This window comes from Eulemur rufifrons, chromosome 8, assembly GCF_041146395.1.
Source record: "Eulemur rufifrons isolate Redbay chromosome 8, OSU_ERuf_1, whole genome shotgun sequence".
Classification (NCBI taxonomy): domain Eukaryota; kingdom Metazoa; phylum Chordata; class Mammalia; order Primates; family Lemuridae; genus Eulemur; species Eulemur rufifrons.
Window position 1 is genome coordinate 9,619,816 of NC_090990.1, and position 23,201 is coordinate 9,643,016.

Below are 23,201 nucleotides of genomic sequence, written 5' to 3' on the forward strand. Positions count from 1 at the left end.
TGTGTCGGGCCTCCTGGAGGCTTGCGGGCCCAAGGCAGGGCCTTGCTCCCTGGTGACTGGAGCCAGGAAGACCACCCCACTGGCTGGTTCCAGGCAGGGCGGCGTTCACAGTTCAGACCTGGGATCACTGAGCTAGGCCCACCCCAGCCAACTTGGAACCAAAGAGCAGGGCCAGGAGTTTGAGCCCAGAAATGTTTGAGTACCTTCGTGGGTGATCATCCCTGGTGACACCTGCTGAGAAGGGGGTCGGCACAGCATCCATTGTCCACACAGAGGAGGGCTCAGTGGAAGGGCATTCGTCTGACCAGCCATGGCCTGTGTTTGTGTCCTAGAGCTAGCTAGGTTGTTCCATCAGGAGGAACCTGTAGGACCTGCTCAGGGCTTCCTGTGGCTGCTGTCATCTGTGCCTCCCTTGTCCTCCCTCCCATGGCCCCCTGCCCTGCCTCTGCCAGCAATGGGGCTGTCCTGGGGCCCAGGACCCCTCACCCAGCGCTGCCCAGGACCACAGAAGCACTGGCTATGCCTTCAGAGGTCACACTTCCAGGATCGCCTCTTTGACCCAGCCTGATTTCCCTTAGGACTGGGGTACTGAGATGCTAAGTCTCTCCCCATCATTACTGTCCCAGGGTCACCAAGAAGAAGAAAGGCAAGAAGAAGAAGACCAGATTGGATGAGGAAGCAAGTCCACTTCACCCAACCTCTGGCCAGCAGAAATGTGCCAAGCAGGGGGATGATGACAGCCTCTTCAGCAGCTCAGGCCTTGGGCGGGACTCGCCAGACACCACACTTGCCTCCCCGCAGGAGGAGGGAGAGGGCCCGAGCCACACAGCTGAGAGCAGCGAGCGCTCTGAGCTCGGCCACGTGGGCTTGCTGATCCCCGAAATGAAGGACACTTCCATGGAGCGCCTGGGACAGCCCCTGAGCAAGGTCATTGACCAGCTCAATGGGCAGCTGGACCCCAGCACCTGGTGTTCTCACGTTGAGCCCCCTGACCAGTCCTTTCGGACCGGCTCTCCCGGGGCTACCCCGGAGAGGCCGCCATTTTGCGACTTTAGTGAGGGGCTTTCAGCCCCAGTGGACTTCTACCGCTTTACCGTCGAGAGTCCAAGCACTGTTACATCAGGTGGCAGCAACCATGACCCTGCAGGGCTTGGCCAACCGCTGTATGTTCCTAGTAGCCCTGAGGCTACTGGCCAAAAAGAAGAGGGAGGAGGAGGAGAAGGACAGACGCCTGGGTCCCTAGAGGACACCATGGGGGAGACTCAGGACCTGGAAGCCCAGGAGGTAGAGGCCCAGCTGTCCCTGGTCAGGGAGGGGCCTGTGCCCGAGCTGGAGCCTGGGACCCAGGAAGCTCTTTGCCGGCTCAAGCGAGACCAGCCCAGCCCGTGTCTGAGCAGCGCCGAGGACTCTGGGGTGGATGAGGGGCAGGGAAGCCCTTCTGAAATGATCCATTCGTCAGAGTTCAGGTAAGCGAGGCTGTCTGTGTGGCTGGATTGACATTCGCCCAGTCAATCCAGGGGACTGAAGCAGGGGACATTCGGCCTCTGGCCTCCCAAGAAACTAAGCACAACTAAGCCTGGGGGAGACGGGGTGTGATGTGCCCCCCTAACTTTGGCTCCGGGTGGGCGGTGGAGGCACCACCACCTGCTCTGCAGGTGTGAGGCCTGTGCCCCCAGCCCGAGCTGACACCTCGCCCTCCCCACGCTTGGTCTCTCACAGGGTGGACAACAATCACCTGCTCCTACTGATGATCCACGTGTTTCGAGAAAATGAAGAGCAGCTGTTCAAAGTAAGTCCCAGGAACTCGGGACCGAGCCCGAGACAGCCGGGGCGAGACAGGCAGGCCACCGACCCATGCGGAGGGAGGCATGCCATCCGGACGGGCGCTGTGGGCTGACCTGTCTGCTTCGGCCCCTCAGATGATCCGGATGAGCACCGGGCACATGGAGGGCAACCTGCAGCTGCTGTACGTGCTGCTCACCGACTGCTGTGTCTACCTGCTCCGGAAAGGTGCCTGCCACCCCAGGCAGAGCGGGTTGCGGATGAGACTGGCCCTCCCCATGTCCCCAGCCCCCCGCCCCCCGCCTCTCAGCCTCCTGGCGCGTAGTGATGAGAAGGCACTCCAAGGACGGTGTTGCCAGCAGTCCCAGGCCCCGAGACATGAGCACCCGTGCCGTTCTCCTGCTGCGTGGTTTCAGACTGCAGGGCAAAGGGTCCTCTCTGAGAGGGGCCAGGCCTTGGAAAATGGGGCCGGGGGAGGGAAAGAGGCCAGCGGGGTAATAGGCCTTGGGATCTCCTCTCTCAGGGGCCACAGAGAAGCCATACCTGGTGGAGGAGGCCGTTTCTTACAATGAACTTGACTATGTGTCGGTGAGTTCAGGCTCCGCAGTTGGTGTACCTGCTGTAGGTACAGGGCTTCTCGGGCCACCCCCCTTAGACATGCAGAGTGTGGCACGTCCCCTCACCGGCCCCTGGGGTTCTCACAGAGGCTTCTGCGGGTGATGCTGGGGATAAGAACCAAGCTCAAGGCTGCCTTTTCCTGCACTGGATTTCTGACTGTCCTGCCTGACTCAGGCTTCCGGGGCCTTATGTGCAGACGACCCCAGGGCGTGCTCCCTCCTCCCCAGCCAGCACTCGGTCTGGCGACACCGCCTCCTCTGCCAAGCCCCGTGTGCATGTCAGGGTGTGGTTTCTGGCAGGTCGGCCTCGACCAGCAGACAGTGAAGCTGGTGTGCACCAACCGCAGGAAGCAGTTTCTGCTGGACACAGCTGACGTGGCCCTGGCTGAGTGAGTGGCAGTCCCCGCCCCGCTAGCAGGACTGCCATTGGTATGGCGTGGCCTGGGGGTGGGGAGCAGGACATGGGAGACACAGAAGGGAAACCTGTAGTCTGGTCAGAGTGACAGGCAAGTGGACCATCACCAACTGACTGACTTGTGTGGTCAGCCCAGGTGACCTCAAGATGGGAAGGGGCTGGCGTGGGTTGTCCGACAGGAAGGAAGGCACAGAGCCATGCTGCTGGGCCGTGCTGTGCCCTCGAGCACTTGCATCATTGTCTGCGACCCTCTGTTCAAGTCCTGCCGACCATCACCCTGTCCGTCTTCCCTCACTGTCAAAATCCAAGGCCCTGAGCCAGTGGGAATGGCCAGGCCTTTCCCAGTCACTGTCTGATGACCTTAGACTCCCACCTCCTCACTGCCCTACCTGCTGCTCTGAGCACGGGTTCCAGCCAGGCCCCTCCCTCGGGTTTCCGTGACCCCTCCAGGCCCTGTCGGGTGGAGGCCCCGTTCCCAGGCCCCTGACAGCAGGCCTACTCCCTGCGCAGGTTCTTTCTGGCTTCTTTAAAGTCAGCCATGATCAAAGGCTGTCGGGAACCACCCTACCCCAGTATCCTGACGGATGCCACTATGGAGAAGCTGGCACTGGCCAAATTTGTGGCCCAAGAATCTAAATGTGAGGTAAGAACCCTGAGAGAAAGATGGGTCACAGTCCTTGAGACACTAGTGTGGCAGTCAGCCTTGATATTAGGGTTAAGTGATGCAAATAGGTGTCAATAGCATTTCCTAATCCCACACCTGGGATGGCTCTTTTACTCTGGGTCCTGTCCTCCTCCCTCCTTGCTGTGTCCTGAGGTTAAAACACCCTTGCTCTCTCCACGGCCACTCCTGGTGCCGGGCCATCGGTGAGCCACCTGCCTGGCCAGGACCTCACCCGCTTTGTCCGCTGCCCCCACCCCCAGGCATCCGCTGTTACTGTGCACTTCTACGGGCTTGTGCACTGGGAGGACCCCCTGGACGAGTCCCTGGGCCCTGTCCCCTGTCACTGCTCTCCCCCCGAGAACACCATCACCAAAGAAGGCATGCTGCACTACAAGGCGGGCACCTCCTACCTGGGCAAGGAACACTGGAAGACTTGCTTCGTGGTGCTCAGGTGGGAGTCCCCGCAGCCCCATGGCTCGGGCGCAGGCCCTGGAGGTGGTTGGTTGGGTCCCCAGCAAGTCACTGAGGGAGAGGCCTTGAGGAGAGGACACCTCCACCTCTGTTCTCCATAAGGGCTTTGGAGCAGACGTACGCTGGGTTATTAGGGCTCCTTTGTAAAGCCAGTCTTCTCGGGGCCCACAGTGCCACAGGCAGACTCGGCTGGGTCCGGCTGAGGAACCGTGATCTGGGCCCCAGCTCTGCTGCAGGAGCCGCGTTCCTGCTGGCCCTCCAGCTCTTTCTTCACCCCCCTCCTGGGATGGCGGCCCCTGGCCTCCTTTGCCTCTCGGGCTCGTGGCCACTGCTCGTGTGGGGGAGGGGAGGCCTAGGATCTGGACTCTGCCTGGTCCCAGTTCTGGGACAGGCCTCACTCCTGCTGTGCTGTGCCCACAGCAACGGGATCCTCTACCAGTACCCCGACTGCACGGATGTCATCCCGCTGCTCTCGGTGAACATGGGGTGAGTGTCCCAGGAGACAGGGGGTGCTGCCTGAAGGCCGAGGCTCGGCTGAGCCCGGGGCCCAGAGCTCTTGTTTTCCCTGGTTTGCCATGGCTGTCCCTCTTGTCAGTTTAGCCTCTCCCCCAGCCCCCATCCAGCAGCCTCGACTGGGGCCCTGGGGTTTGGCGCACTGCGAGGCCATGAGGAGCCCACCGGAGGGGAGGAGGGAGGGAGCAAGGAGCTCCTTGCCTGGAATGGGACCAATGTAGGAGGGAGGCAGGCCCCTCCCGGGAAGCTCCTGGCCTGAAGGGGGATGGACACCTGCATCCTTGGAAAGAACAGTGGGCCCTTAAGAGGAAGAATGAATGAATGGGACTAGTGCTGAGAATGTCACTGATCGCTACTCCTCCCCTGGCCATGTGTGGGTATCTAGAAGGATCTTGGCAATTTCAGAGATAAGAGGTGTTACCTAGAAAGGGGAAACCTCTTCTGCCAGCCTTCTGGTACCCCCAGGCCTCAGCACCGTGCGGCAGGTCCTGTGTCCGCCAGCCCCGGGGGCTCCCACCCACCGCCCCTGCCTCCTCGCTCCCATTTCACCCTCATCCTCTGGCCCAGGGGGGAGCAGTGCGGTGGCTGCCGGAGATCCAACACCACGGACCGGCCCCACGCCTTCCAGGTCATTCTCGCCGACCGGCCCTGCCTAGAGCTGAGTGCCGAGAGTGAGGCCGAGATGGCCGACTGGATGCAGCACCTTTGCCAGGCCGTGTCCAAAGGGGTGAGCTTCTCCTGCTCCACTGCGCACCCGCCTGCCCGACCCCACCAGGATCCCCAGGGGCCCATCCCCAAACCCACACCAGTCACAGAGCAACCCATGAGGACCAGGACAGACCTCCAGGGGCAGCCTAGGAATGGACACCGGAGCTCAGGGTCACCTGCAGCCTGGAGCACTCCCACTGTCACCCCCACCCCCACCTGTGCTCCTGACGGGGCAGAGCCTGCCTGACTCCTGCAGGGAGGGCAGAGGCTGGTGGTGTGCCCAGGAGTGGGGAGCTCTAGTGCAGCCCAGCCCTGGAGGACTCAGCCTGCCTTGCCCCTGTCCCCTGCCGATGCCCTCAGGTCATCCCCCAGGGAGTGGCACCCAGCCCCTGCATCCCCTGCTGCCTGGTCCTCACCGATGACCGCATCTTCACCTGCCACGAGGATTGCCAGACCAGCTTCTTCCGCTCCCTGGGCACAGCCAAGCTGGCCGACATCAGCACCGTCTCCACTGAGCCGGGCAAGGAGTACTGTGTCTTGGTGAGCTGGGCACGCGGCGGGTGGAATGGCAGGCGGCCCTGCAGAAGGAAAGCTCTGCTCACCTGGGGGCCCGGCTCGCCCTAGGAGTTCTCCCAGGACAGCCAGCAGCAACTCCCACCCTGGGTCATCTACCTGAGCTGCACTTCTGAACTGGACCGATTCCTGTCTGCACTGAATTCTGGGTGGAAAACCATCTACCAGGTACCTAGCTCAGCCAGGGACCCTGTGGAGTGGGACCCACCCCCTGGGGAAAGGAGCCCCCCGGCTGCTCCCAGGACCTGGCCCCGGGGAACAGCAGAAGCTCTGGGACAGACACAAAGCCCTGACTCCTAGGGAGCCTGAGGCGAAAGCTGAAAATAGAACCCAGGAAACAAAATTCCTGACCTGGGTTCCAGTCAAAAAGCATGAATAAAGTGCTCATGGTGGGCCTAGAGCTGTGCCCAGATGGTGAGGGACAAGAATGGCAGAACACGCTCCTCGACCTCTGAGCTTACAGTGTGGGAGGGCGCTGGTTAGGCCCCTGGGCAAAGTGGGTTTTCGAGCACATGCCATGCCCGGGGCAGGACAGTGCGGGAAGATTCTCCAGGGCAGAGCTGATTAGAGCACGGGCGCCTTCTTGGGCCAGCCTGGGAGCTGGGGCCCTCCCCGGAAGGAGGCGGCTCGGGAAGCACCACCTGTCATCAGCTCAAGCCCCTGTGGAAGTCGTTCCTGGGGAGAGGTGTGGAGGGGCTCGTGAGGGCAGGGCCAAGGCAGAGCCGGGCTGGTGCCGGGAGCCCCGACGGCCCCCTGGGAGTGCGGGGCCTGTGGCCCTCACACGTTGCTTGCACGCCCCCAACACAGGTGGACCTGCCCCACAAGGCCCTCCAGGAAGCCTCCAGCAAGAAGAAATTTGAGGATGCCCTGAGCCTCATCCACAGTGCCTGGCAGCGGAGTGACAGCCTGTGCCGCGGCAGAGCCTCCCGGGACCCCTGGTGCTGAGGCGGAGCTGGTTGGCACCCCCGGTGGGGCGGGAAAGGGAGCACGCGTGCCAGCAGGCACACTATGGTGACTGTGTCATCGTGCTGCTGGGAGCTACAGCACACTCTTGCCCCAGGTGGCAGAACCACCAGTGTGGCTTAAGACAGGGTCTTTTCACTCCCAGGGATCCAGATGGGTACCCGGCCCCCCCGGGCATCCTGCCTGGCAGGGAGCGACTGGAGATCACTGGGGCAGAGGGTCTGAGCCCTGTGGGCTCTGCAGACACGCCCTCCTCCCTGGGCCTCCGCCCCAGCGTGCACCATCTCTTCAGAATGGCGACGAGAAGAATCTAGATCTAAGGGAGTTCCTCTTCCTCTCCTGGGTCAGGGCCTGGACAGAGGCTCAGGGATGCCTGGGGTCCCCGAGTGCCCAGCCACCCCTGTTCGTTTTTGAACACTCTCCTGGCCGTGCCGGAACACCAGGTGTCTATGCATGTTTCCTCCTAACTCCATCCCCACGCACAGGTGCCCGTCTCTCCAGCCCGGGCCGGGCCACCGGGTGTTCCTCCAGGAGGCCGTGCACGCCCAAGCCCTGCCCTGGCCCTTCCCCAGCCCACAGTGCTGCAGCACCCAGGAGCAGAGGTGGGGAGGAGGGGCTTGGAGAGGAGCGGAGCCCACCAGCCTGGTGTCAGGCCGACATCTGACTGTCCCCTGCTTGGCTGGAGCCAGGCCTTTCCCAAGAGCTTTGTCAAGAGCCCTCTGAGGATGGGGTCAGGTGGTTTGGGTTTTGTTTTTTAAAATAAAATAGACATGTTATATTGCCAAGACTTGTCACTGGCTCTCTGTGAGCAGGGGAGGGCGAGGGAGGTCTCCAACCTCCCTTGGACCCGTAGGCCCTTCTTCCTCATTCTGCAAATGTTGCTCTTCATCTGCTCTGTGCCAGCCCCGGGAACCAACTGGATCCACCTCCCCATGTGGGCTCACCATCAGCAGGCTCAGCAGGCTTGGGCTCTGGGAGTTCCTTGGCCCGACCTTTGCCCTCCCTCCTGTTTTAAGCAGCGGCCAGGGGAGGGGCAGCCACCAGCTCCAGTCCCAGACTTGTTGGCACTGCTGCCCTCTGGCAGTCTGCCCAGCCCCAGGCAGGGTGCTCCAGCCTCCGCAGCCCTGCGGGAGAGTGCCAGCGGCTCTCGGAACAAACCCAAGAGAGTCCAGGCTGTCCTCACGGCCTCTTGCTGAGCTGTCCCCTCTGGGGGCCAGCCAGAGGGTACGGCCCTCAGGCCACTCTGCACTGCTGCCCCAATGGCCTCACACCTGGGCGGAAAGGGCTGGGGCAGGGAGGTGGGTGTGGAGACAGCAAAGGTGGGTTCCAGGGGGCAGTTCTGCCTCTGGTTTTGACTGGGACCCTGCGTGATTCAGGGTGGCCTGGCTGGAGAAAGCTGCCATGGGGCAGAGGCCAAGGTGGGCAGGGTGGTGCTGGTCCCAGCCTGGGCAGACAGGCATCTGACAGCTGGGCCCGGGGTAGGAGTTCCTCCTGACCAGACACAAGGGGTGTTTCCCTGCCAGGCTGGCTCTCTGCTCCGGCCACTCGTGCAGGGAGCCACAGAGCCTCCTGCCCTAGCCAGGAGGGGCTCCCCCTTCTGGTGGGCAGGTCCTTACCTGCTGAGTGCTAAAGCCATGAGGTCACCTGATTTTCCATCTCCTACCTACCCAGGGGCCCTGAAGTCAGGGGGCAGGGATGGGTGACGGGAGCCAGAGGCAGCAGGGGATGTGGGCCACCTTTTATTGGGTGAAGCCCTGTGCTAGGCACACTCTTGGCACATCTCCAGTCTTCCAAAGAATCTGAAATGGATGTCAATAGCCCCATTTTACAATGAGGGAGACTGGAGCCCAGGGAGGAGCGACTTGCTCAGGGCCACATACAATAGCAACACTGGCATTCCACATCAGCCCTTCACCTCTGCTCCTGCGGAGAGTGGGACCATAGACTGTGGGGCCAGACTGGAAGATTGAGGCCTGGAAAGGGGAGGTCACACCAGCTGTGGCAAGGGTAGGGGTGGGCAGTTGCTGAGTCGCCCCTACACCCTGGCCTAGGGACCTCCCAGACACTTGCCCTGTGCCCAGGGCTCTGAGCCGGAGCAGGACAGGCTAAGCCAGAGGCCGGGCAGGGGCACCAGCCCTGTGCTCAGGGCCAGAGGGAGGGCAGAAGGAGGTGCCTGGGCTGGTTGGCACCCTCTCCCCACCCCCATTCTCCTTCCAGCCCCTAGTGACCTTTCCCCCAGATCCCAGGATCCAGGCCCGCCCCAAGGCGGGAGGTATGGGGACAGAGGCAGCTGGGATTGGTCAGAGCCAGTGGGGGCGTGTCCAGGCACAGCAGACCCGGGCAGCTGAGCAGAGCAGGTGGACTCCGAGATAGACCAGGGGCTTTCAGGCAGCCTGTCCGACTGGACCCCTGTCCTCTAGACATGGCCTCAGGCACCCTACAGCTCCAGCCCTGTGGCGCTGCGGGGACACAGGCAGCCTAAACACCACCAGCCCAGGGCCCGTGCCCTGCCCCTGACCCGGCCTCAGCAAGCCCCTGGCACAGAGGCCATGGAGACGGTCCCCCCAGCTGTGGACCTGGTGCTGGGCGCCTCGGCCTGCTGCCTGGCCTGTGTCTTCACCAATCCCCTGGAGGTGGTGAAGACGCGGCTGCAGCTGCAGGGGGAGCTGCAGGCCCGGGGCACCTACCCACGGCCCTACCGGGGCTTTGTGGGCTCTGTTGCTGCCGTGGCCCGAGCCGACGGGCTGTGGGGCCTGCAGAAGGGGCTGGCCGCCGGCCTGCTGTACCAGGGCCTCATGAACGGCGTCCGCTTCTACTGCTACAGCCTGGCGTGCCAGGCTGGCCTCACCCAGCAACCGGGTGGCACCCTGGTCGCAGGCGCTGTTGCTGGAGCGCTGGGAGCCTTCGTGGGGAGCCCGGCTTACCTGGTGAGTGCCTGGTCTCCAACCTCCACAACCCCGTGGCTCGGCTTCCTGAGGGGGCTCTGCAGGCTCCGGGGCTGGTAGAGCTGGCTGGGTGGGGCCGCTGGGTGGGGCCGCTCCCCAGAACATCCCAGCCCAGGTCTGGACTCTGCCCCTTGCCCAGGGCACCAGGGCCTTCCCTGATCCTTGCTCCCCTGGGGACCCTGCCCCACCGGTCCTGAGCTAGGGGAGGGGCAAAGGGTGGTAGGTACAGGGGTTCAAATCCTAGCCGGGTCACTTTTCTTCCCGTGCGGACTTGTGTAAGCTAAGAATGAAAGTGGCCGTTGAGCCAGAGCTCGTCATCCTGCGCTGGTGCTGGACAGTCACCATCTCCCACAATCCTCAGAACAGCTTTTCAAGGGTGACAGACAGAAGTGAGGCCCAGAGAAGATCAAGTAACTTGCTCCAAGTCACAGCGAGATGCAGGCCGACTCCAAAGCTGCGCCCTCAACCCTATTCCGAAGGCCCTCAAAGCTTCAGGCGCGGGATCTCAGAGCTCTGGGTTTCAGGGGCACAGGAGTAGGGGGGTGCCCTCAACACGCACAGCCTGTCCAGCTTCCCCCAGACTCTGTCCCCAAGCTGTCTGTCCCCTCTGCTCGCACAGGTGAAAACGCAGCTGCAGGCCCAGACGGTGGCTGCGATGGCCGTGGGACACCAGCACCATCACCAGGTGAGGACCGGCACTCCCCAGAGCTCCCTGGCTGCGTGGGCTGGGTGGGCTCCCAGGCTGGGCAGGGGCTGTCCAGTGACCTCGTGCCCTCTCCCTGCAGAGCGTCTTGGGTGCCTTGGAGACCATCTGGCAACAGCAGGGCCCGTTGGGGCTGTGGCGGGGTGTGGGTGGGGCTGTCCCCCGAGTCATGGTGGGCTCGGCCGCCCAGCTGGCCACCTTCACTTCAGCCAAGGCCTGGGTACAGGAGCAACAGGTGAGGGGCTGGGGACATCTGTGCCTCCTGCCACACAGCGAGGTCCAGGGAGTCGCAACGGGTGGGGCCCTGGCTCTGCCCTCGGTCGTGACCCCAGCCCTCAGGCCCAGCGGGAGTGGGCGTCAGCAGGGATCTCTGAAGTTGTGAAGGAGCTGGCGGTGGTGGGCTGGGGGCCATGGCTGGAGGGGCTTGTCTGTTCCCCTCTCCCCGGCCCTCGCACCCCCGAGTGCTGGTGGGCAGAGGGCAGTTGCAGGGCCAGCAGCCTGTGCCCTCCCCACAGTGGCTCCCAGAGGACAGCTGGCTGGTGGCCCTGGCTGGAGGCATGATCAGCAGCGTAGCCGTGGTTGCCGTCATGACCCCCTTCGACGTGGCCAGCACGCGACTGTACAATCAGCCGGTGGATGGAGCAGGCAGGGTACGCGGGGCGGGGGTGGGAGGATGTGGGGGGCTGGGACCACACCCCAACACACACGCGAGCAGCCAGAGACACACAGACACGTGACACGCATGCAGACACGGCAGCGGGGCTTGTTTGCTGAGCGCCTGGTCCCAGGCAGGGGCTAAGCACACTGGAGTTTACTCCATCCCCACGACCACCCTCATTTTCCTGATGAGGAAACTGAGGCTCAGATCAAGCGACTTCCCTGAGGTCACCCACCTGGTAAGTGAAGGAACCAGAACTGGAATCCAGGCCTGACCCCACGGCCTTCTCCTGGCACTGCGGCCTCACAGATGTGCCCAACAAAAAGCACCACCCATAGGGTGAGTCGGTGGTGAAATCGGCCCAGGTGCCGTGAGTCAAGCTGAGCCCCCTGGCGTGGGGCTGGGTGGCTGCCGAGAGGAAGAGGCTCCCTTTTCCAGTGTCACAGACCAGAGGGTCACCTTTTTGTAATTTGCCCAGCTGGGGGTGAGTCCCTTTTCCCAAGTCCCCACAGAAGCCTTGAACACACAGACACCTAGTTGTGCCAGCCAGGGCCCCATGGCCCTTGTGGTGACTCCCACCCTATGTCTGTCCCCAGGGCCAGCTGTATGGGGGCCTCACCGACTGCCTGGTGAAGATCTGGCGGCAGGAGGGCCCCCTGGCGCTCTACAAGGGTCTGGGCCTGGCCTACCTGCGCCTGGGCCCCCACACCATACTCAGCATGCTCTTCTGGGACGAGCTGCGGAAACTGGTTGTGCGGACCCAGCACCAGCGCACCTAGACAGCGCCCTCACCCCACATCCTGGCACAGCCCGGCGCTTGCCCCGGCAGGACTGGCCACCCCAGAGTGGGCCATGGGCCCAGGCCCTGCCACAGGACCCGGGGAATGTGCACAGCTCTGGCCCCATGGCCCATGGCCCAGCCAGGGCCGGAGCATCCACTCCAAGTTACCACCCACTGTGTTCTCCAGAAAGTTCTCTTCCTTCCCTGTACTGGGCCATTGCATCCGAGAGCTTTATTCCTCGGTATAACAGCTGCTGCGGGCGTGAGCCGAGTACTTACACATGTCAGCTTGCATAGTCCTCAAACAGCAGCAGGAGACAGTAAATCCTCTTTTACTGTAAGGAAGCTGAGGCTGAGAGAGGTGACGTGGCTTTGACCAAAGCCACACAGCTTTGCAGTGGCAGAGCCAGGACTAGAACTCAGCTCTGCCCACCCCAGCCCTGTGCCCTTGATGAGGGCACTGCCGCGCTGGGCCCGTGGGATCACGGTACCACGGGGAGACCGGGTGCCGCACGAGGCCGTGGCGTCGTCAGCCATGTCGTTTGCTCAGGCTGCCATCATGAAGTGCCACAGACCGGGGGACTTAAACAACGGAAATCTGTTCTCACAATTCTGGAGGCCAGAAACCTGAGAGCAAGATGGCAGCCGGGCTGGTTCCTCCTGAGGCCTCTCCCCCTTGTCCTCCCATGGTCGCCCCTCTGCGTGTGTCTGTGTCCTAATCTCCTTTCTTGTAAGGACACCTGTCATGCTGGACTATTGTGGTCATGAGGCCACCCGCATGACCTCGTTTTACTTCATTGTCTCTGTAAAGACCCCGTCTCCAGCACATCCTGAGGTACTGGGGGTCGGAACTTCAACATGTAAATTTTGGGGGACAAAATTCAGCTCCTCTCAGGGCTTTTGCTGAGGGCCGCCCAGGGCCCGGCACTGTGGGCATTTGCACGGATCCAGATGGTTCTTTAGGGAGCCCTGGGGTGCCCGTCGTCCAGATGAGGAGACCGAGGCCAGGGAAGGGAAGTGACAGGCCGGAAGTGCGTCAGGGCGGAGCCAGCGCCTGGGGAAGCAGCAGGCCCTGGGCCCTCTCTGCAGGCCGAGCAACACTCCACCGCCGCAGCCTCTCAACTGCAGGGGGGACCCCAGGCCCCTGGAAGGGGCAGACCTGGCCAGGCCCAAGCTGCCCCACCTGCCTTCCCTGCCACACCCCCGCCGCACACTCCAAGTCAATAAAGTTTTCTATTTTGTTTACTTCAATGACTCCCCTCGGCCACCAGCCTCAGACCCCATCCCTGACCCCCACCCTTGGCTGGCTGCTCTTTCTCCGCAGCAAGGACGGGAAAGGCGGCTCGCTGGCCAGCCCACCCCGCCCGACCTGGGGAGGCCTGCCACCTAGTGGACACGGGGAGGGACAGCAGGAGGGCAGGCTGAGGTGGAGGGGGCTCCCGAGTCCCAACCTCAGGCCACCAGAGAATCCACACCAGCCCAGAGCCAGACCGTAGGCTTCGGGAAGCTGGAGCCAGACCTCACAAAGAGCTGGTGGGGCCTGACTGCTGGCTGTGGGGGACAGAGCCCCTGACCTGGGGCTGACAGGACACGGCCTGACCTCTGGCTGTGGGGACAGAGCCCCAGACCTGGGGCTGAGAGGACATGGCCTGACCTCTGGCTGTGGGGGACAGAGTCCCTGACCTGGGGCTGAGAGGACACGGCCTGACCTCTGGCTGTGGGGGACAGAGTCCCTGACCTGGGGCTGAGAGGACACGGCCTGACCTCTGGCTGTGGGGACAGAGCCCCAGACCAGGGGCTGAGAGGACACGGCCTGACCCCTGGCTGTGGGGACAGAGCCCCAGATCTGGGGCTGAGAGGACACAGCCTGACCCCTGGCTGTGGGGACAGAGCCCCAGACCTGGGGCTGAGAGGACACAGCCTGACCTCTGGCTGTGGGGACAGAGCCCCTGACCGGGGGCTGAGAGAGCAGAGCCCACACTTCAGGCTGAGAGAAGACAGGACCCAAACCTAAGGCAGTGGCAGGATGAGTGGAGCCTGGGGCCTTGGGAAGGGTAAGAAAAGTGGACACAGACTTTAGAAGGGACAGAGACCAGAGACCAGCCCCAGCCATACATCCCCCTTCACCCCACGCTGCCAAATGGGGGCACCAGGTAGCAGCTGGCTCCCCAGGCCCCTGTGCCGGGAGCTGGGCTTGCCTTCCTGGGGCCTGGAAGAGTTCCGGCCCCTGGCACTGCTCCCCTCCCCTGGTCTGGCCTTTGACCTCCCCCTCCCAGCCCCTCCTCTCCTTCTACTGACACCTTTGCCCTTTGCCCGGTGACATCATCTGTCTGTGCAGACCTAGCCGAGGCCGCCTCCGGGGCTGCCATGTTCCACCTGCCGTCCCTCCCCTCCTGGCTCCCCGGCCTCTCCTCCCTCGAGTGGGGCTCCAGCCTCCTGGACTCCCTCCTGCAAGGTGAGCGCCTCCCCTCCCACTCAGCCCCGCCCTCCCAGCTCCCGGGGCAGCGCAGGGTGCACCCCACCCACGCAGGTCTCCCGCTGCCCTGCCACCTTGCTATCACCTCCTCTGTCCCTACCACCTAACACTCCTTCCTCCTGCACCTGCCACCTCCCTCCCACCCCCTCAGGCCTCGTCGGGGCCCTCGGAGTCTCGGTCCTGAACAGCCTCCTGAAGGTCTACTTCTTCGTGGGCTGTGCCAAGTGAGTGCCCACCTCCCCGTGCCACTCCATGCCCCTCGCCAGGCCCCTGGGCCCTGCATTGTGACTCTGGCTTCTTTGGGGAGGGCTGGCAGGGGACCAGGGAGTATAACTGGGAACACAGAGACCTGCCAGGAGCCGAGGCTGGTGGCTCCACACCTCTGTCCACACCCCCTCTGCGCCCACAGTGACCCGCAGCGGCGGCCCCAGAAGGAGCGGCTGCAGGCCCAGTGGGCCTCGCTGGAGATGGTGCACGTGGCAGGGCTGACCCTGTTCCTGACCATCGTGGGGGCCCGGGTGGCTGCCCTCGTGGTACTTGAGTTCTCCCTCCGGGCTGTGTCTACACTGCTGTCCCTGGGCAAGGTGAGACCGCAGGGGAGGTGGGGGTGAGTCACTTGGGTTTTGATTGCCAAAGCAAAATCTCTGCTCACAGTGGATACAACCCCAGTCCCCAGACAATAACAGCTACGGCTCCTGTGTCTCGAGCTTCCCAAATGCCAGGCCCTGTGCTAGGTACTTTGTGTGCACCATCCCATTTAATCCTCACAACCACAGTGGGTAGAAGTTGCGGTCCCCATTTCACAGATGGGGAAACTGAGGCTCAGAGAAAGTAGGTGGCCTGTCTATGGTCAACAACCAGCAAGGGGTAGTCAGACTTTGAACTCAGGTCTTCCAGGCTCTTTAGCTAACAAATGGGCCCCAAGTAATATGACACGATTGAAATTAAGGCAAGAGAAACGATCCCATCCGGGCTTAACCTGTAGCCAACATGGCCACTTTGGGAATGACCCCCAAGGTCTGTCAGGCTCCAGCCTCCTATGGGTGGAGCAGCCCCCATTGCTGTCCCTCTGCTGCCACCCCCCAGGGCTCCCGGGACACCACAGAACGGCTGCAGCTCTACCTGCTGTGCCAGTACTCGCTGGGCTGCGGGCTGGCCTGTGGCCTGAGCTTCCTGCAGGAGGGCGCCCCTCACCGCACGCTGAACCTGCTGCTGAGCCTCGGGCTGGCCGCGCTGCTCGCCTGGGGGGCCCGGCGCCTCCAGCGCCACGTCTGCCGCCTCTACGAGCTGCACAGCAGCCAGCAGTACTGTGGGGTCTGCCTGGGTCTGCTGGCCAATGCCTACGGCCTCCCCGGGCTTCTAGGCCGTGCCCTGGCCGTGGCCTTTGCTGTGGGTGACCTGGCGGCTGTGGCCCTCATCAACCAGGACTTCCTGACGACCTCGGAGGCCGTGCGCTTCTGGACGCCGCTCACCATCTGCTACACGCTGCTGGTCATCTACATGCAGGGTGAGGGCCGGGGCCCTGAGTCCATTCAGTCGGCATTCGTGGCCCGCTGCCGGCCAGGCTCTGGGGAGGCGACAGCCATCAGGCCCTACCCTGACCCCCCAGGGTGCCTGGTCAGGGCACAGACCATATGGGGTGCAGCTCAGAGAAGGTACAGGAGGCAGAGGGAGTCCCCAGGAGCTGCCGTTGGGACTGGGCCCTGAAGGATAGGCAGGAGCTCCTGCGGGAGCAGAGGCGGGGAAGGGGACCCTGGGCAGGGAGGACCACATGTGCCAATGCCCAGCACTGGGAGAGGGCATGGCAGTGACAAATAATTGACAAAGTCCAGTGTGGCTGTCACCCTGAGGGCATAGGGAAGGGATGCGGCTGGCCTGCTGGAGGGCCTCGCCAGCCAGGCCGGGCAGTCTGGTGAGAGGCCATTGCAGGGTTTCAAGTGAGGGAGAGTGATCTGGTCGGACCGGGCTCTAAGAGGAGCCACCTGGCTGCAGGGTAGGGATGGGGTGGCAGCAACAGGGCGAGGCAGGGTGGTCCAGGTGGAGGGAACAGCAAGTGCAAAGGCCCTGAGGTGGGCATGAGCCCAGCACGCTGAATGACGAGAAGGCCGGGCCGGCTGGGGCAGTGACCAGAGCCCAGGGGAGGCTGGGGCGTGGGCACAGATCCGGCAGGGTCTCCTAAGGCAAGGTGAGAGTTTGCATTTTACTCTAAATGCAGTGGGAAGTCCCGGGAAGGTTATAAGCAGAGGAATGAAGGCCACCTTAGCTGGTCAGCGGGCACTGGATTGCCCAGAACAGAAGCTGGGAGCCAGCGAGGAGGCTGCTCCAAGAGGGGAAGAGGCCGGGACCAGGTGGGGCCGTGGGAGTGGCCAGGGGTGCTCGGCTGGGAACATGTTTGCAGAAAGAGTCGACAGGACAGGGAGTACTACTGATGGCTCAGACACAGATGTTCGGGAAGAAAGGAGGCAGGACGGGCTCTGTCCTGGGCCGGCAGGAGGCTGGCGGGGTGGGCGGAGAGTCCTGGGAGGCAGGAGCGCCTGGCGCCCTGTGAGCGCTCAGAGAGGGGATGGAGATGTGGACCACAGCGGAGGGGAAGACTTGCTCTGGGGAGGGCGGGTCTGGGAGCTGGAGGGTCCAGACCCAGGATGCGGGGGCAGGTGGTGACAGGCTCCTGTGTCCCCTAGAGGAGCAGCGGCAGCACCCCGGCATGCAGGGCCAGGTGCAGACGGTGCTGGTGCGCATGGGCGGCCTGTTCGTGCTGCTGCTGACTGTGGGCCGCTGGCTGGACCTCCTGGGCGTCCTCGTCTCCCTCCTGGGCGAGCTCTGGTGTCTGGTGGGCGCCCGAGCCCTGCTGGACCTTTGCCAGATACAGGTGGGCACCCCCAGCCCGTGCACCCCCGACACTGCAGCCCTGTTCCAAACAGCCCCGGGAGCCTGCAGAGGTCATGTTTAAGAAGAGCTGGGGCGGCCTCTCCTGGGGTGGGGACAGAGGGAGCTGGAATCCCCCCTGGACCCCGCTGTGTAGCCAGGCCAGGGCTGTCCTCCAGGTCACTAGCAGCAGGGAGGTTGAGAGGCTCCCCGCCCCCATCCATGACCCCTCCAGCCTGCACCCCAGAGCCCAAGTGAGAGGAAGGTCCCGGGTCACTGGAGCCTGAGGCCCCCCAGAAGGGGAAAATGGTGGTGTCCTCCGTCCATCCTTCCCTCCCCGCCTTCCCGCAGGACTTTCCATCCCAGAGGCCTTCAGTGTCCACGCCAAGCCAGCCCCTGCCCCGGAAGTCAGCCCCGTCCTGACCTGCCTGAGGGAGGATTCGGAGTCTGTCTCGGGCCCACACGGGCCGACCTGTGGGGCCTTGACCCCAGGACTCTGCCTGGAGGCTGAGTGGCAGGGCCGGCCCCAGGGGTGGGCACTGGGGACCCCTACGAGGAGGGCAGGATTTTTGGATGGGGCCCTTGGAGAGAAGGGCAGCTCGGGGCCCCTGGCTTAATCCCTCTTTTTCTCAGGGTGGGCAACAGACATAGCCCCTCAGACCAGCCTTCCTGGGCAGGGTTGGGGGCTGGGGGGAGTTGCACCCTCTGTACCGGCCTCCCCTGCCCTCCCCGTAAACAATAAAGGTGGTGATTTTCTCAACCTGTGCTTAGAATCACGGACACACAGAGAGGGACAGAGGCCTTTCTGAGGCCACACAGCTCTTCTGGCAGGGTCCTGAGATATGTGCCTCAGGCTGGCCTGGGCAGGGTACCCTGGGGGACAGGGCTCCCTGCAGACAGGGGAAGGAGTTGGGTGGAGTGGGGACGGGTGGGAGGGGAGGGGTGTCGGTTGGGAGGGACACATGGTCCAGCACACCCTTGCAGTCTTGGGTGGACAGTGCCATGTCCTGTCCCATCCCAGGCTGACAAAAGCTGAAGAAAGCCTCTGTCGGTGGTCTTGGGTCCCCAGAGACCATGAGGGTCCTTCCCATCTCAGGCCTGCTCAGCCCTGTATCCCCTGCAGGGCCCGGCTCAGGGAGCACAAAGGGTCAAGTACCAGCTCCTCTGCCTACACTCTGTGTGACTTTGGACAATCCGCTGCCCTCTCTGAGCCTCTCAGAAGAATTACTACCGTATGTTGGGTGCTTACCATGCGTGTGCTGGGTACTTTTATAATTTCATTTAGACAATCAGCCCCAAGAAGCAGGTACTGTTACTCCTTTTTACAGATTCAGAAACAGGCTCAGAGAGGTTAAGTAACTTGCTCAAGGGCACACAGGTAGCAAGTGGCCAAGCCAGGATTTGAATCCAGGCGGCCTGGCCCCCAGAGCTCAGGTTGCTTCACATGCTCCCTGCTGCCCTCTTCTTGTTGGAAGATTTGGGCCCAGGGAAGCTGACAGCGATGAGTGGGTGTGAGAAATACGGCAGGTCCATTCCTGGCGGGCTCTGGGATGTGGTTCCGGCCACCTTTTGTCCAAGGTAGCTGAGCTCCAGCACAGCCACGTTCTGCTAGCCCAGGCGCCCAGCCCACGGGGCATTGGGTTCCATGGGGACTGAGGGCCCCAGCTCAGGGCCCTTCCCCAGGAGAGGCCCCACAGGGCAGAGGAGCCGCCCCGCCCATGGGCTTCCATGTGGTTGGAGAGCTGGGGCAGCTGAGGGGAGGCAGGGCGGGCATCAGGAGGAGGTGAGGCCTGGAGAAGGCACTTCCAGGCTGTGACCGGTTCTTGCCTCCCAGCAAAGGCCACCACGGTTGCCTAAGGGTTGCCGCTTGGGAACAGGCAGGGGCTGGCCTGGGACTCTCCAGCCCCCACCCGGAGCACAGCTGGGACACAGGTCAGGCTGGACCCAAGGCTGGGCCGGGTGGTTTTGGGTCATCCCCCAGGAATGACCACCCCTCGGACAGCTCGAGCCCAACCTCTGAACCCTGCCCAAGGACCTACCACCAGGACGGGCCTCTCATCCCAGGGTGTGGTAGCTGCGGTGGGGGAAATGCCCGCGGAAGCCCCTCCCCCAATGCAGGACCCAGCCCACCCCCGCCTGGGAATGTGCTCCGTTCCCTCCGGGCAGGAAACTTGCCCGTCTGGGTGGAAATGGCTCACTTAGGTGGGCACAGGGCCAGCCCTTGCCAGACCCAGACTGGGCTCTGGGTTCCATCAGGGGCTGTGTTTTTGCTGGAAGGTGCTCCAGCCTCCCAGCCCCTGGCACAGCCTGGGACCCATTGGGGACAGGGCCAGGACGGGACTGGACTCAGCAGTCCTTTCCTTTTTATGGGCACAGGGACCGTCTTCCAAACAAAAACTGGGACACGTGGCTGGAATGGGATTCTTTTCTTATCAAATTATTTTTGTGAGAAGTCTGGCAAGGGTATAAAAATTAGATCACCCTAAACGAGGGGTTTAGCAAACGTCCTGACCAAATGAAGAAAAATGGGCCTTCGGTCCAGAGGGCGCAGGACAGCCCACACCTTATGGCCCAGGAGAAGCACGCGGCTGGGACCAGCTCTCCTGCGGAGACCGTGAGAGCCTGAAGCCTGGGCCCTGGGCCACCAGGAACAAGGTGACAGGGTGGGGGCAGCATCGTTCCGCAGAGGTGGGAGACCAGGGTGCCCGGTTTCTGCTTAGAGCCAGCAATGACCCCTGGGGCAGCTGGGACTGCGGTAAGCCAGCCTCCCCTGTCCTCAGCCCCCCACGTCTGGCTTTTCTGAGCCATGGCCTCGTCCCTCTGAGGTCCCTGCATTTCTTCACCCATTCGCTCATTCAGTGAGTAACCCCGGCGTGGGGCCAGGCACCGGGCTGGGCGCTGGGCGTGCTGAGACCAGTAAGATGCACAGCACTGGCCTCGTGGCGGTCACCCAGTCGCCTTCCACAAACCAGTGTGGCAACTAGTGCTGCAAAGAAAAATATAGCTGGGTAAGGGGACAGAAAGCGATGGTGGAGGGGGTGTTATCTATGGCTGTGTAACAAATTATGCTCCCAAATTTAGTAACTTTAACAGACGTTTAGTGTCTCGCTTTTTCTGTGGAGCAGGGGTCTGGGTGCAGCTCAGCTGGGTCCCCTGTCTCAGGGTCGCTCACAGGCTGCAGTCGAGGTGTCGGCCGAGGCTGTGGTGTCAGCTGGAGGCTGGGGGCCTCCCTCAGTTCCTGGCCACGTGGACCTCTCCGTAGGGCAGGGCACAATGTGGCATCTGGCGTCCCTCAGCCAGCCAGCCAGAGGCCTCTTTCTGTAAGCCAATAGTGACAGCCACATGCCATTGTTTTTGCCACAATCTGCTGGTGAGAAGCAAGTCACTAGGTGCCACCCACTCAAGGGGAGGGCATGAATTCAAGGGTGTGGGATCCCAGGGGACATCTTAGAAGCTGCCTTCCACAGAGGGCTCCTTTGAGGAGGGGACATTTGAGCAGAGACCTGGATGGAGTTGGGGAGCCAGCCAGGCCGAGAGCCGAGGGAGCGAGGTCCCAGCCGAACAGCGTGAGCAAAGGCCCTGTGGTGGGAACAAGCCGGGAGCCCTATAGGAGCACCACAGAGGATGGAGTGACGGGAAGGCAGCCACAGGGGTGGGCAGGGCCCGGGTCACTCAGACCCCGGCCCAGTGGGGGTTCTGTATGATGTCATGTGACTTAATCATTTAAAGGAGTCCTTGTTGCTGCTTGTAGACTAGACCATGTAGGCCGGGCACGGTGGCTCACGTCTGTAATCCCAGCACTTTGGGAGGCCAAGGTTGGTGGGATCACTTGAGGCTGGGAGTTCAAGACAGCCCGGGCAATATAGCAAAACCCTGTCTCTACAAAAAAAGAAAAATTAGCTGGTAATGGAGGCACACACCTGTAGTCCCAGCTACTCAAGAGGCTGAGGCAGGAGGATTATTTGAGTCCAGGAGTTTGAGGTTGCAGTGAGCTGTCATGATGCCACTGCACTCTAGCTCAGCTGACAGAGTGAGACCCTGTCTAAAAAAAAAAAAAAAAAGACAGTTTAGAAGCTGGTAAACCAGTTTGGAAGCATCTGGAATAAAGCAGGTGAGAACCCAGGTGAGAAGATGGACCTGGCTGCATTGTGCTTTAATGAGGAGGGTCTGGGCTTGGGGGTTGCTGAGAGGGGTGGGTGTTGGCATAGAGGTTCTGGGTGGGATGGGGGCACAAGGAGGGGGATGGGACCAGCGAGGGCTTGGGGCAGGCTCGGGGCCCCTCCCGAGTGAGGGGAAGAGGTTGACCAGAAAGGCCTAGGTTGAGCAGGGGCCCTCCCCCTCCCCCTTTCACCCCCTCCCCCCGGAGCCTGTGCGGATTTGCTGAGTGGACGGCCTGGCGTGGGAACCAACCCGCCTGGCCAGACCCAGCTCAGGCCCCTAAACTCGGAGGGGATTAACACCCAGACATTGTTGTCACAGCCAGGTCTTGGGAAGCTGGGCCCTGCCGGGGTGAGGCAGGTGGACACAGGCTTGGGGCCTGAGACTGGGGGCTCCGTGTGGTTATACCTGCGGCCTGGTGGGTTCCCCCTTGAGAACCTCTTCTGAACAACATCCCCAAACTTGGCCTGCTCAGTACAGGGGCCTGGAGCTGGACCGCCCGGGTGTTGCACTAGTGGCTGTGACCTTGAGCAAGTTATTCTCTGTGCCTCAGTTTCCTCCATTTGTTGAGAGGATTGAAGAAGATGATGGAGAGAGGGCACCAAGCCCAGAGCCTGACCACAGCCCCCAGTCGCCCCATAGGGGACTGCATCTCCGTCTCAGCCACACACACTTCCGCTGTGACGGTCGAGAAGCACATTTGGAAAGGGGGACAGGAAGGAGGCACTGACCTGGGTGGCAGAGCAGGAGCCCGTCCCTGGGGAGGGCATGGGGAGGCCAGGCCCAGATGTCTCCATCTCCCACCTTCCCCATCTTGGCCAGACTTCTCCCCGCTAGAGAAAGACGAGCACGTCTGCACCTCACTTGCAAAGAGCTGAGCACGTGGCAACTCTGCTGAGGAGCTACAGCCCTGTGCTAAGCATATTCTTGTGTTATCTGCACCCCCACCCCCGACTTCAGGACCGAGAAAGATTAAGTGGCTTGCTCAAGTCAGGGAGCCAAGATCCAAATGCAAGTGGGTCTGACTCCAACATCCAAGCTCTTAATGCTCACTGCCTTTACTACTTCCCACATGATTTGCATATATAGCCACCTTAGACCACATACACATTCATTTTGAAGGAATTGCTGAGGCCCTACTATGTGCCAAGCACCACCGTGCTGGGTGCTGGAGACACAAAGAGCCATCAGATATGGCCCTGCTCCCAGTCTGGAGGGAAAAGGACATTGGTGCAAATGAGCAGCCTCGGGATATATCCGTGGGATGTACAAAACTCCTAAAACTACCTGGAGGAGTCGGCAGGCTTTGAAAAGTGGTGACAAGAGTACAAGGTTTACCAGAAAGGAGAGGTGATCTAGACCCATGGAGCTTCACCAGGCTTCGTTGTGACTCTTGAAAGCAACAGAAATACAATTTTAACTGGCTTAAGAAAAAGTAAGAAAAAAAGAATGCATTGGCTCCAGAGGCCCAGAGGTAGGATATCAGGCGTGGCTGGATCCAGCAGCTTAAGTGACGAAATCAGTTATTTCTCTTTTTCTATGTCTTTACTCTGCTGTCCTCTGTGTTGGTCCAAGTGGTAGCAAAAGTGGTGCCAAGCTTGCATCCCGCCAGCTAACAAGCCCACTGGAAAAATACTGTCTCTTTCCAAATAGTTTCAGCCATGGGCCCAGGAATGAGATTGGGTGCCAATCTCAGAACTAACAGCCACCATGATTGGCCAGACCTGGGTCACGTATACATCCCCAGAGCCAGAGGGTTGCAGCAACCCTACCTGAGCCCCAGGCATTGAGAGTGGAGGCAAGGTTCCCCAAACAGAAGCCGGGTGCTGTTATCAGAGCAGAGAAAGCAACATGGCACTGACAGGACCCACAACTGTCCCTTAGATTCTTCTGCAGGACGAGTCTCTGC

General features: G+C 62.0%; 3 protein-coding genes across 6 annotated transcripts in view; all 3 read left to right on the forward strand.

Annotated features, from left to right (window-relative positions):
- Positions 1-7,491, forward strand: part of PLEKHM2 (pleckstrin homology and RUN domain containing M2) — a 37,141-nt gene extending 29,650 nt beyond the window's left edge. For 2 of the 3 annotated variants that reach the window (XM_069479381.1, XM_069479383.1), the window contains 12 exons: positions 627-1,466; positions 1,720-1,789; positions 1,920-2,010; positions 2,306-2,370; positions 2,700-2,788; positions 3,325-3,457; positions 3,739-3,929; positions 4,370-4,435; positions 5,030-5,189; positions 5,531-5,710; positions 5,795-5,911; positions 6,551-7,491. In XM_069479381.1, the coding sequence (XP_069335482.1) occupies positions 627-1,466; positions 1,720-1,789; positions 1,920-2,010; positions 2,306-2,370; positions 2,700-2,788; positions 3,325-3,457; positions 3,739-3,929; positions 4,370-4,435; positions 5,030-5,189; positions 5,531-5,710; positions 5,795-5,911; positions 6,551-6,688 (2,140 nt within the window). In that variant the 3' untranslated portion in view covers positions 6,689-7,491. The remainder of the gene's footprint in view (positions 1-626; positions 1,467-1,719; positions 1,790-1,919; positions 2,011-2,305; positions 2,371-2,699; positions 2,789-3,324; positions 3,458-3,738; positions 3,930-4,369; positions 4,436-5,029; positions 5,190-5,530; positions 5,711-5,794; positions 5,912-6,550) is intronic. The other variant, XM_069479382.1, reaches the window with a different exon arrangement.
- A 1,693-nt stretch (positions 7,492-9,184) lies between these two features.
- On the forward strand, positions 9,185-12,996 carry SLC25A34 (solute carrier family 25 member 34). Of its 2 annotated transcripts, none has more exons than XR_011234493.1 (5): positions 9,185-9,633; positions 10,271-10,336; positions 10,437-10,589; positions 10,870-11,351; positions 11,609-11,661. XR_011234493.1 is itself a non-coding variant. In XM_069477362.1 (5 exons), the coding sequence occupies exons 1-5, from the start codon at positions 9,256-9,258 to the stop codon at positions 11,789-11,791; spliced, it is 915 nt and encodes a 304-aa protein (XP_069333463.1). In that variant the 5' UTR covers positions 9,185-9,255; the 3' UTR covers positions 11,792-12,996. The 2 variants fall into 2 exon arrangements, 1 of the variants encoding a protein (XP_069333463.1); XM_069477362.1 differs by having other exon boundaries at positions 10,870-11,004; positions 11,609-12,996.
- A 1,138-nt stretch (positions 12,997-14,134) lies between these two features.
- TMEM82 (transmembrane protein 82) lies at positions 14,135-17,885 on the forward strand. Its single transcript, XM_069477363.1, has 6 exons — positions 14,135-14,248; positions 14,421-14,493; positions 14,679-14,853; positions 15,356-15,776; positions 16,951-17,138; positions 17,486-17,885. Exons 1-6 carry the CDS (start codon positions 14,161-14,163, stop codon positions 17,555-17,557), a joined length of 1,017 nt encoding a protein of 338 aa, XP_069333464.1. The 5' UTR covers positions 14,135-14,160; the 3' UTR covers positions 17,558-17,885.
- The last annotated feature ends 5,316 nt before the right edge of the window (positions 17,886-23,201 follow it).

What these genes read in the sequence shown, in the direction of transcription:
- SLC25A34 (XM_069477362.1), top strand. Translation starts at nt 9,256, where the DNA reads ATGGAGACGGTCCCCCCAGCTGTGGACCTGGTGCTGGGCGCCTCGGCC. An exon ending in TGGGGAGCCCGGCTTACCTG is followed by an intron (nt 9,634 to 10,270) that starts GTGAGTGCCTGG and finishes CTGCTCGCACAG; the next exon opens with GTGAAAACGCAGCTGCAGGC. An exon ending in CCTGGGTACAGGAGCAACAG is followed by an intron (nt 10,590 to 10,869) that starts GTGAGGGGCTGG and finishes CCCTCCCCACAG; the next exon opens with TGGCTCCCAGAGGACAGCTG.
- TMEM82 (XM_069477363.1), top strand. Translation starts at nt 14,161, where the DNA reads ATGTTCCACCTGCCGTCCCTCCCCTCCTGGCTCCCCGGCCTCTCCTCC. An exon ending in CCTGGACTCCCTCCTGCAAG is followed by an intron (nt 14,249 to 14,420) that starts GTGAGCGCCTCC and finishes CCACCCCCTCAG; the next exon opens with GCCTCGTCGGGGCCCTCGGA. An exon ending in CACTGCTGTCCCTGGGCAAG is followed by an intron (nt 14,854 to 15,355) that starts GTGAGACCGCAG and finishes GCCACCCCCCAG; the next exon opens with GGCTCCCGGGACACCACAGA.